Below are 19,109 nucleotides of genomic sequence, written 5' to 3' on the forward strand. Positions count from 1 at the left end.
AAGAATCAGTCCCAACACAATCCCCTATGGAACACCACTAGTCACCGGCAGCCAACTAGAAAAGACTCCCTTTATTCCCACTCTTTACCTCCTGCCAATCAGCCACTGTTTTATCCTTGATAGAATCTTTCCTGTAATATCACGGGCTGGTAGCTTGTTTAGCAGCCTCGTGTGTGGCACCTTGTCAAAAGCCTTCTGTAAATCTAAGTACAACATCAAAAATTCTCCTTTGTCTATTCTGCTTGTTATTTCTCAAAGAATTCCAACAGATTTGTGAGGCAAGTTTTTCTCTTGAGGAAACCATTCTGACCGTGGCCTATTTTATCATGTACTTCCAAGTAAAAACCACATTCTTAGCAATCAACTCCAACATCTTCCCAACCACTAAGATCAGATTAGCTGGCCTACAATTTTCTTTCATCTGCCTCTCTTTCTTGAAAAGTGATATTTGCAATTTTTCAGTCCTCCAGAATCTTGTGTTTCTTGAAAGATCATTAATAATCTCTCCACAATGTCTTCAGCCACCTCTTTCAGAACTCTGGGGTATACACCATTTGGTCCAAGTGACTTATTTACCTTCAGACCTTTCAGTTTCCCAATAACCTTCCCTCTAGTGATGGTAACTTCACACACTTTGTGATCCTTGACATCTGGAACTTCCATCACACTGTTAATGTCTTCCATTGAAGACTGATGCAAAATTCTTATAGAGTTCATCCGCCATTTCTTTGTCCCCCATTATTACCTGTCCAGCATAATTTCCCAGCAGTCCGATATCCACTCTTGCCTCTCTTTTAAACTATGCATCTCAAGAAGCTTTTGGTATCCTCTTTAATATTATTGGCTAGCTTACTTCCGTATTTTACCTTTACCTTCTTACTGACTTTTTTAATTGCCTTCTGTTGGTTTTTAAAAGCTTCCCAATCCCCTAACTTCCCACTAATTTTTGTTTCAGTGTATATCCCCTCTCTGACTTTTATGTTGTATTTGTTAGCCCCTGTTAGCCATGGTTGTGTCAACTTGCCTTTAGAATACTTCTTACACTTTGGGATGTATATACCCTATGCTTTCTGAGTTGCTTCCAGAAATTCCATCCACTTCTGCTCTGCCATCATCCCTACCAGTGTTCTTTTCAAATCAATTCTGGCCAACTCCTCTCTCACGTCTCTAATTCCTTTCACTCCACTGTAATACCGATACAGATGACTTTAGCTTCTTAGTCTCAAATTCCAAAGTGAATTCTATCATATTTTTTATGATCTTATATTTTATCATAGTTCTTTTACCTTAAGCTCTCTAACCAATTCCAGTTCATTGCACAACACTCAATAGCACTAAATAAGTGGGCCAGCCACGATCTGCTCTAAAAAGGTATGTCATAAGCATTCTAGAAATTCCCCTCTTGGAGTCCCATGCCAAACTGATTTTTCTAATCTATTTGCATACTGAAATCCCCTATGACTACTGTAACATTTTCTATTTGACATGCATTTTCTATCTCCCGTTGTAATTTGCAGGCAACATCCTTACTACTGCTTGGGAGTCTGTATACAACTCCCATCTGGGTCTTTTTACCCTTGCAGTTCTTTAGCTCTATCCACAATGATTCAAAACCTTCCAACTCTATGTCACCTCTTTCTAATGATTTCTTTTTATAAAAAAACCAATAGAGCCTTCTGCCTTGCTACCTATCTTTTCAACATAATGTGTATACTTAGACAATAAGCTCCTAGCTATAATCTTCTTTCAGCCATGATTCAGTGATACAATATCTGAAGTCAGGATTGAGCCCAGGTCTCTGGTGGTGGCTCTACTAGCTACTATACATGTGGCTCCAGAAGAGAAGGCAACAAAGGAGTGGGACTAATTGGATAGCTTGAGTACTAAACTGTCATGGATATAATCATTCTCCGAAATGACATTCAGTTTTCAAACTGAAGGTCAATAAACTTAAATCTATCCTGCACTTTAAAATCCAGGTATAACTGTTCTCTGAATTACTTACAGGTTTGATGTCTCTGTGAAGGAAGCCTAGAGTGTGAATACTTTCTATTGCTTCAAGAATTTGTTTTCCCAGTCGTAGAATAGTGCTGATGCTAAAGGTACCACGTGATTGACTGCGACGTAGATCTGCAAGATTTCGCCCCTGAATGGAATGAAAGAAATTTTTTTTTAAACTTATTAACCGAATAATACATATCACTCAGGACATTGTCTGGATATGAAGATTTTTAGACAATTCCTTGGATAATTCCTTATTTTTCCACATAGCAAATACGTCAATGAAATTCAAGTGGCTCAGTATTTTCAGCGGTTATCTACACTCATTCCAGTTTATCCTTCTGACAGGCTGCATCACTGTCTGGCATGGGGGGGGTGCTTTTGCTCAGGATTGAAAGCTACAGAAAGTTGTAAAATTAGTCTGCTCCATCTTGGTTACTAGCCCCTCCATTTTATCCAAGGCATCTTCAAGGAACGGTGCCTCAGAAAGGCAGCATCCATTATTAAGGACTCCCATTACCCAAGACATGCCCTCTTCTCATTGTTGCCAACAGGAAGGAGGTACAGAATCCTCAAGGCACACACTCGGCCAATCTGAAACAGCTTCTTCCCTTCTGCCATCTGATTCCTAAATGAACATTGAACCCATGAACACCTCACTTTTTAAAAAAAATAACATTTCTCGTTTTGCACTATTTTTAATTTAACTATTTAATAGTACATATATTTGCTGTAATTGATTTATTTATTGTTTTCCTATATTATCATGTATTGTACTGTACTGCTACCACAAAATTAATATATCTTATGACATATGCTGGAGATATTAAACCTGAATCTGATTCCGACTCTGATTCTGATTTATTTTCCCCACATTCTCATAAACTTGTCAACTCCACACAGACTGCAATCAATATCAGGACTGAAGCTTGTTCTCTGGGATTGTGAAGCAGCCACTCTACGAGCTGCACCATTGCGTTGCCCAACCAAGAGGCAAGTCTGACCAAAATTGCAGATGTCTTTAGTACGTAACGAAGAGCAGCAAATGGGATCCAAAACTGGCTCAAAAATTAAAGAATAGTGGTTTATGTTTTAATGATTCGAAGGCAGTTTACAGTGAAGATCTTTATAGTTCATTACCCTTGCTTTTTGCAGTTCATTTTGTGATTTAGACAAATGAAGACATAAAAAGGTTTCTAGATAATATAAAATTAGTACAAAGGAAAACCTTAGATTGCAGAAGTAAACCAATGAACTAATAAGTTGGCCAAGGAGGTACACACTTGTGGATAGAAGACTGACAAACAGACAGAAGGTAAAGAGAGGGAATAAGGGGAGCTTTTCTGGTTGCTTGCCTGTGACTAGTGGTGTTCCATTGTGGGTCAGGTCCGCTACCTTAATGATTTTGATGACAGAACTAATGGCTTTGTATCTAAGTTTGCAGATGATGCAAAGATAGGTGAAGGGGTATTCAGTGTTTAGAAAGCAGGAAGGCTGCAGAAAGACTTGGACAGATTAGGAGAATGAGCAAAGAAATGGCAGATGAAATTCAGCATAGAGAAGTGTATGGTCATGTACTCTGGAAGAAGGAATAAAGGATTACAGTATTTTCTAAATAGGGAGCAAATTCAGAAATCAGAGGTGCAAAGAGACTTGGGAACTTTTGTGCAGAATTCCCTGAAGGATAATTTGCAGGCCGAGTCAATGGGGAGGAAGGGAAATGCAATGTTAGCATTCATTTCAATAGAATATAAAAGCAAGGATATAATGCTGAGTCTTTATAAGGCAATGGTCAGACCACCAGTGGAGTATTGTGAGCAGGGTTTGGGCCCCATATCTACAGAAGGGTGAGTTGGCACTGGAGAGGGTTCAGACAATATTTACAAGAATTATACAGGTATCCCCCCCCCCTTTACAAAGGTAGAGTGTTCCTGTGAAACCTTTCTTAAGCCGAAATGGCATCAAACGAAGAACCATTAATTTATATGGGAAAAATTTTTGTAAAAGCGAAAATCCTCTTTGTAATGTGAAAACAGGTTATTAACGTAGCTCGTTAGTAAAAGCGAAGTGGCGTAAAGTGAACATTTGTAAAGCAGGGGACACCTGTACTAGGAATGAAATTATCATTTGATGACTTTGGGCCTATACTCACAGGTGTTAAGAAGAATGAGGGGAGAATCTCACTGAAACCTACCAACTACTGAAAGGACTGGATAGAGGGATGTCAAGAGGATGTTTCAATAAAGAAACTGAAGAGATTAAAGACTCTGCAAACAATAATAAAGACAAGCAGCAAAAAGAGTATTTTGCATCACACCAAACTAAGCTTCAAAAGATCCCATGGATATTTTCAAAAAGATACATCAAGCCTGACAAACCAGATTTAAAATGACTGATGAACTGGATTGAAAAATAATCAAAGTTTTCTTTAGTAAGGAATTTCATAAGTCACTTCATAAAGTTCCAAAGGGAGACGATCAGCAAAACCTCTAACAAATGGAACTAAAAGTAAATTAATGATCTTGCATGGAAAACTCGCTGAAAAGCAGAAAAAAAATTATTGCTTTGTATGCAAACACTCAAGATGAGATCAGTGGGGACCTGCATAAGGATCTTGCAATTCTGGAACAGTATGTAGCAACCAAGTGGCCAAAACTATTAAGGAAAAAAATTAATTGATGCTATCCAAATCTTTTACAGCAATTGTTGCACATCTGATTATCAATTGATTACCACAGTTAAAGTATCTTGACCCTTTGATTCTGATTATTGGTAATAAGCTATAACTTTCAATTCTTTGTATGTTTATAGAAATAAGAAAGGACATCCAAATAACACACAAAATGCTGGTGGAACACAGCAGACCAGGCAAGATCTATAGGAAGAAGCACTGACAACGTTTTGGGCCGAGACCCTTCGTCAGAACATCCAAATGTTTGGTTACATGACCAACACCCTGGTAAGCTTTACCTGGCATTTATATAAAGAACAGTACCATCAGAATTAAAGATTGTAATAAGCTATTGAATACACTAGTCATACAGGCTGAAGTGGCGAAGATAAACCTTCCCCAAAAGGCTGCTTCTAGATCAGATGATGTCACAATTTTCAATCTGAAAAATATGTTATTGTTGGGACTAATGTTTTATATATCCATTTTCTTTGCAAATCTTTCAGCTTTCTCCACTGTCTTCTTTTGTTCAAGCCATATCTGAATCAGCTTTAACTCAAAGAGCTCTTCCTTTCCCAATTGTAAACTACTTGAGCTTTGCTTCTTTTTAGAATTAGCATGCATTCTCCAGTCTCAGGTTTTCCCTTATTATTTTCAATATTCTTTAATTTTCGAACTCAACTTATATTTCTTTGTGCCCTTCTTTCATCAAGTGTTTTTAATGATGGTTTCCACTTCTTGAAACTATATTATGAGTTTTCATCTACACTTTACGGTAAATTCCAAAGCTCCCAAAGCAAACTTGTTTTAGAGAAATTGCTAATGTATTCTATGCACACAAGCCTATTTAGTGAGTTCAGTGCATCTCATATGCTTACTACAACCTCAACAGCAAGTGTTCCCAACTAAGAGATATGGGACAAAGCATCAAATGTCCAAGATATCAAAACATGAATTTAAACAGAAAAAAAATTGAGTACTAAGACTGCCTGTCAATTTATCAGGATATCCCCGCAGTGTTAGGATAGGTGCAAATTACAAAAACAAATAAAGAAGTGGGTCAGAACTTTATTTAACAAAGTCATGATATTGACTTTTGTGGGGTCAAAATAAGCAACACTCTAAGAGATATTAAAAGATTCAGTACACAAGCATAACTACAGAATATGAATCTATGCACAGACAAACTGAGTTTATCCCATCTAGGTGTAAAAAGACAGAATATAGTATTTTCCAAATAGTAAAAATCTAAAAAAAACAGAAAGAGAAGAGATTCAAAGGAACATTAATGTATACATATCATTAAAATGTTGTGGACACAAAGAAAATACAATGGAAATGGAAAAGCCACGGGTCAGTAAGGTGGGCTCAAAGAACAAAAATCTATTTTCCTCTTTTTAAACAAGTACCAACAAGATCACTTTATTAGACAAAGAATAAGTCCATTATTGTACCAATATTATAGGAAAGTTCAATAATAATCTCATTTATATTTTTTAAATATGCACGTGCTGCGTTAAACAACCTCATTAATAGAACTCAAACAAAGTGACCCAAGCCACAATAACCCACAGAAATAATTTCCCAAGAGAGATTTGACCACCTTATGTGACCAAGTAATTAATTAAACAGAATGAACTATTCTCCATAGATTAGGTACTTAAAGAATAAGGTGATAAACCTATTTATTAATAGTATAAAAGCTTACCTGTAGCTGCATAACAACATAGTTAAATTGGTCATTTCTTCCACAGCCAATAAATCTACAAACATGATCCTTCCCTATTGCCAAAAGTAGAAAGAAATCATTAATAATTCCACTTACAAATGAATGCGACTAGCACAGAAAAGGCAAGATCAACTGAAAAACCCCTGACACAATTCAACCAATGGCATTAATTATTCAGAGGCTTATGCAGTACAATGGTGTCACACCAGACAGTAGATTATAATTCATAACTCAGACAACAAAATGACACAAGAAACATGAAGGACTGTAATGGTTTGCCGACTGAGCAGAAAAGGCAGCGACGTGTGGCAATTTGGAGCTTTGAGCTGTGTCCAGTCGGAGAGATCAGAAGCCTGAGAAGCAATGACTCACAGCAGTTTGAAGCTTTGAGCAGTGCCTAATCAACATTCAGGATTGATTAGCAAGAACAGATTAGAGTAAAGCATGGGCAAGCGGAGCAGCCATCATTGGAATGGACAGAGTTAGGGAGGAGATTTTGTGGCTTTAGCTTTAGATTAAGAGCTCCCCCCACCCCCACAATTTATTGTTCTGCCTTCTTTATATTTCTTCAGTTAGAACAGTAGAGATGCCAGGCAAGGTGGAGGAATGCTCCTCTTGCTGGATGTGGGAAGGCAGGAGACTTCCCCCCCTCATCTCAACAACTGTGCATGCAATTGCAGGTTCTAACACTGCATTAAGGAGTTGGAGCTGGAACTGGATGAACTCTGGATCATTTGGAGGCTGAGGGGGTGATAGATTGGACATATAGCGAGGTAGTTACACCCAAGATGCAGTATACAGGAAATGGGTTGAGCGTCAAGAAGGGCAAAAGGGGTTAAACAGCCAATGCAGAGTACCTCTGTGGCCATCCCCCTCAACAATATCACTTTGGATACTGTTGGAGGAGGGTGGGGAGAAATGAGCTAGCAGAAGAAAGTCACTGGTCAGGTCTCTGGCACTGAATCTGACTCGCAATTTAGAAGGGAAGGGTGGGGGTGGGGGGGGGAAGAGGTGAGCTGTGGTGATAGGAGATCTGTTAGTTAAGGGAACAGAAAGGAGGTTCTGTGGACAAGAACAAGATTACCAAATGGTATGTTGTCTTCCTGGTGCCAGAGACCAGGTCATCTCAGATCAAGTCCTAAGAGGGAGGGTGAGCATCCAGAAGTTGTGGTTCATGTAGGTACCAATGACATACGTAGGAAGAATGATGAGGTTCTACATAGGGAGTTAGGTGCCAAGTTAAACAGCACAACCTCCAAAGTTGTGATCTCAGGATTGCTACCCATGTCACATGCTAGTGAGGCCAGGAATAGGAAGATTATATAGTTTAACACATGGCCATGGACTGCTGTAGGAGGGAGGGCATAAGATTTTTGATCATTGGGCTCACTTCCAGGGAAGATAGGACCTATACAGAAGAGGAGGTTTGCACCTGAGCCAGAAGGGGATGAAGATCGTACTGGAAAGGTTTGCTATTGCTGCACAATGGGGTTTAAACTAGAGTTGCAGCGGGATAGGGAGTGCCAGAACGGTTAGTGGAGAGGCTGTGGAGACAGATCTTGGTAAAACCTCAGACAAAGCCAGGAACCAAAAGGTTGAGCATGGTGTGATTAATGTCCTGAACTGCGTATATTTCAATGCAAGAAGTATCGTAGGAAAGACAGGGCACAGATCAACACCTGAAATTATGATACTGTAGCTTTGGTTGCAGGCGGGGCAGAACTGGCAGCTCATTATTCCAGGGGTCCATTGTTTTCAACGTGACAGAGCAGGAAGGATTATAAGGAGAAGGAGAAGGGAAAATGTCACAGCAGCGCTCAGTCGGATCAGACTGGAGAACGTGTTTAGTGAGGCGTTATGGGTGGAACTGAGAAAGAAGAAAAGTATGACCACTTTAATGGGGGGTGTATTACAGACCACCCAACAGTCAAAGAGAATTAGAGGAACAAATTTGCAGAGAGATTGCAGACTGTTTTAAGAAATACAGGTTGTTACAGTAGGTAATTTTAAATCATATAACCATATAACAATTACAGCATGGAAACAGACCATTTCGGCCATTCTAGTCCATGCCGAACACTTACTCTCACCTAGTCCCACTGGTCCGCATTCAGCTCATAACCCTCCATTCCTTTCCTGTCCATATACCTATCCAATTTTATTTCAAATGGCAATACTGAACCTGCCTCTACCACTTCTACTGGAAGCACTTTCCACACAGTTACCACTCTGAGTAAAGAAATTCCCCCTAATGTTACCCTTAAACTTTTGCCCCCAACTCTCAACTCATGTCCTCTTGTTTGAATCTCCCCTACTCTCAATGGAAAAAGCCTATCCACGTCAACTCTATCTAACCCCCTCATAATTTTAAATACCTCTATCAAGTCCCTCTTCAACCTTCTACGCTCCAAAGAATAAAGACCTAACTTGTTCAACCTTTCCCTGAAACTTAGGTGCTGAAACCCAGGTAACATTCTAGTAAATCTTCTCTGTACTCTATTATATTGTTGAAATCTTTCCTATAATTCAGTGACCAGAACTGTACACAATACTCCAAATTCGGCCTTACCAATGCCTTGTACAATTTTAACATTACATCCCAACTCCTATACTCAATGCCCTGATTTATAAAGGCCAGCATACCAAAAGCATTCTTCACCATCCTATCCACATGAGATTTCACCTGCAGGGAACTATGCACCATTATTCCTTGATCACTCTGTTCTACTGCATTCTTCAATGCCCTACCATTTACCATGTATGTCCTATTTGGATTATTCCTACCAAAATGTAGCACCTCACACTTATCAGCATTAAACTCCATCTGCCATCTTTCAGCCCACTCTTCTAATTGGCCTAAATCTCTCTGCAAACTTTGAAAACCTACTTCATTATCCACAGCACCACCTACCTTATCATTTGCATACTTACTAATCCAAGTTACCACCCCATCATCCAGATCATTAATGTATATGACAAACAACATTGGACCCTGCACAGATCCCTGAGGCACACCACTAGTCACCGGCCTCCAACCTGACAAACAGTTATCCACCAGTACTCTCTGGCATCTCCCATCCAGACACTATTGAATCCATTTTACTACTTCAATATTAATACCTAACAATTGAACCTTCCTAACTTTCTGTGCAGAACTTTTTCAAAGGCCTTACTGAAATCCATATCGAGAACATCCACTGCTTTACCCTCATCAACTTTCCTAGTAACCTCTTCAAAAAATTCAATAAGATTTGTCAAACATGACCTTCCACGCACAAATCTATGCTGACTGTTCCTAATCAGACCATGTCTATCCAGATAATTATATATACCATCTCTAAGAATACTTTCCATTAATCTATCCACCACTGACATCAAACTGACAGGCCTATAACTGCTAGGTTTACTCGTAGAATCCTTTTTAAACAATGGAACAACATGTGCCAATCCTCCGGCACCATCCCTGTTTCTAATGACATTTGAAATATTTCTGTCAGAGCCCTGCTATTTCTACACTAATCTCCCTCAAGGCCCTAGGAAATATCCTGTCAGGACCGGAGATTTATCCACTTTTATATTCCTTAAAAGCGTGGTACTTCCTCCTCTTTAATCATCATAGTTTCCATAACTTCCCTACTTACTTCCCTTTCCTTACACAATTCAATATCCTTCTCCTTAGTGAATAGTGAAGAAAAGAAATTGTTCAAAATCTCCCCCATCTCTTTCGGCTCCACACATAGCTGTCAACTTTGATTCTCTAAAGGACCAATTTTATCCCTCACTATCCTTTTGCTATTAATATAACTGTGGAAACCCTTCGGATTTATTTTCACCATACTTGCCAAAGCAACCTCGTATCTTCTTTTAGCTTTTCTAATTTCTTTCTCAAGATTCTTTTTACATTCTTTATATTCCTCGAGCACCTCATTTACTTCATGCTGTCTATATGTATTGTAGATATCTCTCTTTTTCCTAACCAAGTTTCCAATATCCCTTGAAAACCATGGCTCTCTCAAACTTTTAACCTTTCCTTTCAACCTAACAGGAACATAAAGATTCTCTACCCTCAAAATTTCAACTTTATATGAGCTCCATTTCTCTATTATATCCTTCCCATAAAACAAATTGATCCAATCCACTCCTTCTAAATCCTTTCGCATCTCCTCAAAGTTTGCCTATCTCCAATCAAAAATCTCAACTCTGGGTCCAGTCCTATCCTTCTCCATAATTATATTAAACCTAATGGCATTGTGATCACTGGACCCGAAGTGCTCCCCAACACATACCTCTGTCACCTAACCCATTTCATTCCCTAACAGAAGATCCAACACTGCCCCTTCTCTAGTTGGTACCTCTATGTGTTTCTGCAAAAAACTATCCTGCATACATTTTATAAACTCCAAACCATCCATCCCTTTTACAGTATGGGCTTCCCAGTCTATGTGTGGAAAATTAAAATCTCCCACAATCATAACCCTGTGATTACTACAAATATCTGCTATCTCCTTGCAAATTTGCTCCTCCAATTCTTGCTCCCCATTAGGTGGTCTATCATACACTTCTATAAGTGTTACTACAACTTTCCCATTCCTCATTTCCACCCAAATAAACTTTCCATATATTGACTGGGACTCCCATATTTTAAAAGGACCAGATGGGATAGTTTGTGTCAAATGTGCAAATGGCTTCCTTAATCAATACATGAAAGTCCCAACAAAAGTATGTGATTCTTGAACTGCTATTAGGGAATGAGACAGTGTAGGAGACAAAAGTTTGAGTAGGGGAACACTTTGCATTTAGTGATCACAATGCCACTAGTTTCAAAGCAAGCATGGAAAAAGATAGGTCAAGTCCTTGGGTAGAGTTTCTAACTTGGAGTGAGGCTAATTTTGGTGGTATCAGAAAAGATCGTGCATTTGGGGATTAGGACAGGCTGGTTTCTGGCAGGCAAGTGGGAGCCTTCAAAAGTGATAATTTGAGAGTACAAAGCTTGTCAAAATAAAAGGTAAAGATAACAGGAGTAGGGAACCTTGGTTTTCAATAAATATTGTGGCCCTAGTTAAGAAGAACAAAGAGATGCATAGTAGATATAGGCCGGTAGGAACAAAAGGAGTGCTTATAGAGTATAAGAAATACAGGAAAACACTTAAGAAAAAAAACAGGACAACTATAAGAAGGCTTGAAGTTGCCCTAGCAGACTAGGTGAAGGTGAATCCGAAGGGATTCTACAGATATGTTAAGAGCAAAAAGGATTGCAAAGCACAAGATTGGTCCCCTGGAAGATCAGAATGGTAATCCATGTGCGGTGCCAGGAGAGATGGGGGAGATTTTAAATGGATCTTTTGCATCTGTGTTTACTCTAGAGATGGACTAAGTCTATCAAAGTGAGACAAAACAGCATCAACTGCATGGACCCTATACAGATTATAAAGGAAGAGGTGCTTGATGTCCTGAGGAAAATTAGGGTGGATAAATCCCCAGGGATTTATCACCTTTTCAGGTGTTTCCTCATACCCTACAGGAGGCAACTGCAGAAACTGCCAGTTCCTAGGAGAGATTTTAAATCATCCCGACAGGTTATGTGTACCAGAGGATTGGAAGATAGCCACTGTTGTTCTACAGTGCAGAAATGCTCTGCAAATAATCCAAGAAATTATAAACCCGTGAGCCTGACATCAGTAGAGGAAAGGTTATTGGAAGGTATACTAAGGGACTGAATATAAAGGTATTGAGATAGACATGAACTGATTAAGGATGGTCAGCATGGCAGGTCTGGTCTAGCCAATCCTAGAGAGTTTTTCAAGGAAGTGACCAGGAAAGTTGATCAATGCAAGCTGTCTATGTGGATTTCAGTAAGGCATTTGATCAGGTCTGGTGTGGGAGGTTGGTCACAAAGGTTCAGTTGATTGGTATTCAAGATGAGATAGTTAATTGAATTAGACATTGGCTTTGTGGAAAAGCCAGAGAGTGGTAGCACGTGGTTGCCTCTCTAACTAAAGGTTTGTGGAGTGCCTCTGGGATTGGTGATGGGTCCTTTTTTGTTTCCCATCTACATCAATGATCTGGATGATAATGTGGTTAACTGGATCAGCAATTGGCATTTGACACAATGACTGGGGGTGTAGTGGACAGCAAGGAAGGCTATCATGGTTTGTAGTGGAATCTGGGCCAGCTGGAAAAATGGGCAGAAAAATGGCAAATGGAACTTAATGCAGACAAGTTCGAGATGTTGCACTCCAATAGGACCAACCAGAGGAGGTCTCACACAATTAATGGTAGGGCACTGAGGAGTGTGGTAGAACAGAGGGATCTAGAAATACAGGTCTATAATGCACTGAAAATGGTGTCGCAGTTAGATGGGATCATCACGAAAGCTTTTGGCCTTCAAAAATCAAAATATTTAGTACAGGAGATGGGGTGTTATTTTGAAATTGTATAAGACATTGGTGAGACACAATTTGGAACACTGTGTGCAGTTTTGATCACCTACCTGCAGGAAAGATGTAAATAAGGTTGAAAGAGTAAGAGAAAATTTACAAGGATGTTGCCCGGTCTGGAGGACCTGAGTTATCAGTAAAGATTGTATTAAGTTAGGACTTTATTCCTTGGAGCACAGAAGATTGAAAAGAGATTGATAGAGATATACAGATTATGAGGGATATAGATAGAGTAAATGCAAACAGGCTTTTTCCACTGAGGTGGGTAGGACTACAACCAGAGGTCATGGGTTAAGAGTGAAAGGTGAAAAGTTTGGGGGAACATGAAGGGAAGCTTATTCAACTCAGAGGGTAGTGAGAACGTGGAACAAGCTGCCAGCAAAATTGGTGCATGCATGCTTAATCTCAACGTTTAAGAGGAGTTTGGATAAGTACATGGATGGTAGGTCCCAGTGCAGACCGATGGGAGTTGGCAGCTTTAGTAGCTCACCATGGACAAGAAAGACCAAAGGGTCTGTTTCTGTGCTGTACTTTTCTCTGGCTCTCAGGATAGTCTTGTTTCAATTAATCTGGAAGCACTAGTCTAAGCCAGAGGTTCTCAAATTAGGGTCCACAGACCCCTTGTTCAATTTATAGACCCCTGGTCCAAGCACTTCCATAAATTTCAAAGTGAAGTGAAAAGTTTCATCTATAAATATCTCTGGACTAATATTTTCTCCAATACTTTGTTCGTAATGAAAAATTCACATTAAATGAAGAGCCAAAAACTGCAGATGCTAGAAACCTGAAATTTCAAAAGGCTGGAGACACTCAATAGCTCAGGTAGACTGCATTCTGATGAAAAGTGATGCTCACCAATTCTCATTTTGGGGTCAGTAGTAGAAAGGGTGAGCAGCTTCGGATTGACATTTCAGAGGATCTATCCTGGACCCATCATACTGATACAATATGATCAATATTGCATTGATCACACAATGCACAGCAGAGACTATGCTTCATTAGGAGTTTGACAAGATTCGATAAGGTCACCAAAGATTCTGGCAAATTTCTACAGATGCGCTATGGAGAGCATTCTGACTGGTTGCATTACGGTCTGGTGTGGAGGCTTCAAATGCATAAGATCAAAAGATGCTGCAGAGGGATGTAAACTCAGTAGCTCCATAAAAGGCACAAGCATCCCTACCAGAGGATTTCTTCAGAAGCCGATGCCTCAGGAAGCAGCATCCATTACTAATGATTCTCGCCACCCGGGATATGCCCTCTTTTCATTACTACCTTCAGAGAGGTGGTACAGGAGGCTGAAGACCCACACTCAATGTTTCAGCAACAGCTTCTTGCACTCTTCCATCAGCTGTCTGAAAGGTCCATCAACGCTGCCTCACTATTCTTCCTTCAAAATATTTATTTTTTATCTCTTATACTGTACTGCTGCCACAAAGCAACAAATTTCACAACATATGTCAATTATAATAAATCTGATTCTGATTCTTGCTTCAACATTAACTAAGTTCCCCTCTCCACAGTTGCTGCCTATTCTGCTAGCTGAAGCAATTTAAGACTTTATTTCAAGTATGTTAAAACTTAGCCTAGATACAAAGTCTGCTATTTTGACACCGATAAAACACCGCATGCACCATTTCACTAGCCCTAAATCCACACAGATTACTTGGAATATGATGCATCTAGGCAATGTAAATCTATTGTGCTCATAGACCCCTTCCCTTAGACAATTGTCAAAATAGCTCAGTACTTAAAACTATTTTTGATCTAGATAATAGAATGCATTGACATTTTAATCTGCACAAACTATACCAATTCACAAAGCCTTGTCAAGAATTTATCAAGGACTGTAAAAATAATCTCTGCAGTGGTCCAAAAAGTAATGACAAGGATAAATAGCTTTGTTATAAACAACATTTGAAGGACATTCTTCTGTGCAAAACTCTGCCAAATACAAATATACTTTGCTCACAAGAATATTTCTAATCAGCAAAATTATTGACAAAAAGTGGAGAGGCTTTGGAGATTTACCAGGATACTGCCTGGTTTAGGGGGCATGTGCTATCACAAGAGGTTAGAGAAACGGGTTGTTTTCCCTGGAGCGTCAGATGTCAGATAGAGGTTTACAAGATTATGAGAGGCATAGATACAACAGTCAGAGAGTATCTGTTTCCCAAGGTTGAAATGTCTAATACTAGAGGGCATGCATTGAAGGTGAGAGAAGGTAGGATTAACCAACATGAAGGGGAAGTTTTTTTTTAGTCAGTATCGTAGATGTCTCGTATGGTGTACAAATACATTAGAGGCTTTTAAGAGTCGTTTAAATAGATAAATGAATACAAGATGAACAGATATGGACACGGTATGCAGGAAGGTGGGATTAGTATTTGGGTGTTTTTGATTTGCTTTTTAGCTGGAATGGCACAACATTGTGGGCCAAATGTCCTGTTCCTATGCTATACTCATATGTTCTGCAAAAAGTGATTGGAGTTAAAACTCCAATAAACGACTGAATCTTTGTCTACAGCTTTTACCCACAAAAGCAACTTGAAGAAAGACAGAACTGTATTTGCAGGATTGTGGATCATAAAGTTAGAAGGCATAACAGAATTTATTAATGATTAAAGGATATATAAAAAGAGGGGTAACTCAAGCAGAGTAGCCAGTGGAGAGCAGCCAGTGAGTGTGTGAAGGAGTGGAGCTCTGAGGCTTTGGCTCGAGAGGTTTTGGCAGTTGGATTGTGCAATCAAGTCCACCAAGATTTGAATAGCTCAGACTCAGCAGAAAGCAGCTGATTGGACAATCAAGATTAATTTAATTAATTTAGCAGTTGGTAATGAAGGCAGTAGATAGGGCAGTCCAGTGCTCCGATTGTAGGATGTGGGAAGTCAGGGGACAGCACAATTTTCTCTGATGACTACACCTGCAAAAGGTGCATCCAGCTGCAGCTACTGTCAAACTGAGTTAGGAAACTGGAGCTGCAGCTGGATGAAAAATGATTCAGATCATTCAGGAAGCAGAGGCAGTAATAGATCGGAGTTTCAGAAAGACAGTCACCCCTAAAGGTCAGGAGACAGGTAGTTGGGTGACTGTCAGGAGAGGGAAGGGGAATAGACTGAAAGAGCAGAGCACCCCTGTAGCCGTTCCCATCAACAATAAGTATACCGTTTTGGATACTGTTGGTGGGGATGACCTACCAGGGACAAGTTGTAGTGGTCGCATCTCTGACACTGAGACTGGACCCTCAGCTCAGAAAGGAAGGAGGGAAAAGAGGAGAGCAGTAGAGATAGGGGATTCGATAGTTGGGGGACAGATAAGAGGTTCTGTGAGAGAGATTGAGAACCCTGAATGGTCTGTTGCCTCCCTGGTGCCAGGGTCCGCAATATCTCGATTGAGTTCTCGGTATTCTCAGGAGAGAGGGTGAGCAGCCAGATGTCGTGGTCCATGTGGGGACATAGATAGGAGTAGGGATGAGGTCCTGAAGAAGGAATATAGGGAGTTAGGAAAGAATTTAAAAAGCAGAACCTCAAGGGTGATAATCTCGGGATTGCTGCCTGTGCCACGAGACAGAGAGGGTAGGATCAGGAAGTTATGGCAAATGAATGCATGGCTGAAGAGTTGGTGCAGGGGGCAGGCGTTCAGATTTTTGGATCATTCAGTTCTCTTCTGGGGAAGGTCTAACCTGTACAAAAAAGGACAGGCTGCACCTGAACTGGAAAGGGACCAATACCCTGGCAGGCAGGTTTGCTAGAGCTGTTGGGGAGGATTTAAACAAGTTTGGCGGGGGGTGGGAATCAGAATGTGAGTGCAGAGATTAGGGTAGAAGGACAAAGGCATGATGCTATGTGTTCTGAGTTGGTGAGGAATGACAAAACAGGCAGGGGACAAAACATAAATGTAACCAGTTAGAGCAGTTGAAATGTATTTCAACACTATGAGTATTAGGAATAAAGGGGATGAACTTAGAGCAAGAATCAGTACGTGGAACTACAATGTTGTGGCCGTTACTGAAACTCAGCTGGAGGAAGGGCAGGATTGGCTGATGCAGGAACCGGGGTTTAAATGTTTTAAAAGGAATAGGATGGGAGATAGAAAAGGGGTGGGAGGGAGTAGCATTACTAGTCAGGGATAGTATCATGGCTATACAAAAGGAGGACACTGCAGAGGGAGTGTCCACTGAGCTGGTGTGGGTGGAAGTCAGAAACAGGAAGGGATTGATCACTGTGCTGGAAGTAGTCTATAGGCACCCAAATAGTCCTTGGGACACTGAGGAGCAGGTAAGCAGGCAGATTTTACAATGGTGCAGGAAATACAGGGTTGGAGGCGAAGGAAGTTGGAAGTTGAATACTTTGCTTCAGTATTCACAAGTGAAAAGGACCTTGATCAGAGTGAGGTCAAAATAGAACAGGGCTGTCTGCTGGACAATGTGGAGGGTAAGGAAGAAGTGTTTGATCTTCTTAAAAACATCAAGATTGATGAGCCCCAGGGCTTGACATGATATACCCCAGGTTGCTGTGGGAAGTAAGAGAAGAGATCGCTGGAGCAGTAGCTATGATTTTTTTTTTAATGCATTTCTATAAACCAACTACAAACAAAAAAAAACCCCAACAGCAAAGTGAAGATTAATGCAGTGCAAAATAAACATATCAATTGTATAATTCATTAACAATAAGTTAACAGCACCCCGAATAAAATCATATACAGTTAGTATCCTCCCCACCCTCCCACTGTAAAACTCCAGGACAACCATTACAATATGTGAAATAAAAGAGCATTCAACCCCCCCAAAACTGTAAATATAAATAAAATAATAATGCCTACTACCAAAACTATAATGTAATTTCTATCAAAAAGAAACCATAAAACTTAGAGAAAAAAAGCTGAAAGAAAGAGATTTAAAAGAATAAGCTTAATCTAAGGAGGAGTTATGAAAATATTCAAGAAAAGGTCCCCACACCTCGTGAAATCTTGTGTCCGAATAAGAAGTGAGTAATGAATGTTTTCAAGGTCTAAACAAAACATAATATCATTAAGCCATTGAGCATGAGTGGGTGGGACAACATCTCTCCACTTAAGGAGAACTAAGCGTCTACCAAAAGAGAGGCAAAAGATAATGTTCGACGTTTGGTCAGACTCAAATACATGTCTGCCTTACCCAAGGTACCATAAAGGGCAATCAGAGGATTAGGTTCTAAGTGGTAATTAAGAATATGGGATAAAGATAAAAAATACTTCTCTCCAAAATTTCTCTAGACTAGGACAAGCCCAGTACATATGGATAAGCGATGCCTCGCTACCTTTACACCTGTTACAAACAGGACTAATGTCAGGATAAAACTGCAACAATTTAGTTTTAGACATGTGAGCCCTATGTACAACCTTAAACTGTAAAAGACAGCGAGCACACAAAGAGGTTGAATTAACTAACTTAAGAACTGAATCCCAAACCACATCAGATAAAGAAATATTTAAATCATGCTCCCAAGCAGTTCTAATTTTATCAAAGAGGGCACGCCTCAAGGTCACTAATTTATCATGGATAAAAGATATTAAGCCTTTGCTCAATGGATTAATACAAAGAAACAGGTCCACAAAGTTTTTCTCGGGCATCTCAGGAATATTAGACAATAAAGGGTTAATGAAAAGTCTAATTTGAAGGTATCTAAAGAAATGGGTATCAGGTAGATTAAACTTTGCAGACAATTGTTGAAAAGTTGCAAAACGATTATCTATGAAAAGATCTTCAAAGCGCCTAATGCCAATCATGAAATGTTGAGTCTTGCATGGAAGGTAGGAAAAGATGGTTATGTAAAACAGGACTGGAGAGAAAAACCATGAAAGCCATTAAATTTTCTAAACTGAGCCCATATTCTCAGAGTATGTCTAATAAGAGGATTAACATTAGTCTAGGTAAGCGACAAGGAAGTGCAGATCCAAGTAGTGCAGAAATAGAGATATTCTTAGTAGAGTTCAACTCCATTGCCACCCATTTTGGACAATCAGAGGTTATATTAAAAAAAAGGACCAAAAAGTAAGACAGCGAATATTAGCTGCCCAATAATATAAATGGAAATTAGGTAAAGCCATACCACTTTTTTTTTTAGATTTTTGGAGGTAAGCTTTATCAAGTCTAGAACATTTGCCCTTCCATAGATAGGACAAAATGATAGAATCTAACGAGTCAAAAGGAGCTTTAGAAATAAAAATTGGTATAGACTGAAACAAGTATAAAAATTTAGGATCTTTGATCTATGATCTTTGAATCCTCTTT

General features: G+C 39.6%; 1 protein-coding gene across 2 annotated transcripts in view; it reads right to left on the reverse strand.

Annotated features, from left to right (window-relative positions):
• The window catches only part of LOC132382062 (tau-tubulin kinase 2-like), a 377,848-nt gene that overhangs the window by 211,576 nt on the left and 147,163 nt on the right, over positions 1-19,109 (reverse strand). For both annotated transcript variants that reach the window (XM_059951917.1, XM_059951909.1), the window contains exons 4-5: positions 6,381-6,454; positions 2,006-2,146 (exon numbers count right to left, since the gene is read on the reverse strand). In XM_059951917.1, the coding sequence (XP_059807900.1) occupies positions 2,006-2,146; positions 6,381-6,454 (215 nt within the window). The remainder of the gene's footprint in view (positions 1-2,005; positions 2,147-6,380; positions 6,455-19,109) is intronic.

The sequence above is a fragment of the Hypanus sabinus genome, chromosome 2 (genome assembly GCF_030144855.1).
Source record: "Hypanus sabinus isolate sHypSab1 chromosome 2, sHypSab1.hap1, whole genome shotgun sequence".
In the NCBI taxonomy this organism is placed as follows: domain Eukaryota; kingdom Metazoa; phylum Chordata; class Chondrichthyes; order Myliobatiformes; family Dasyatidae; genus Hypanus; species Hypanus sabinus.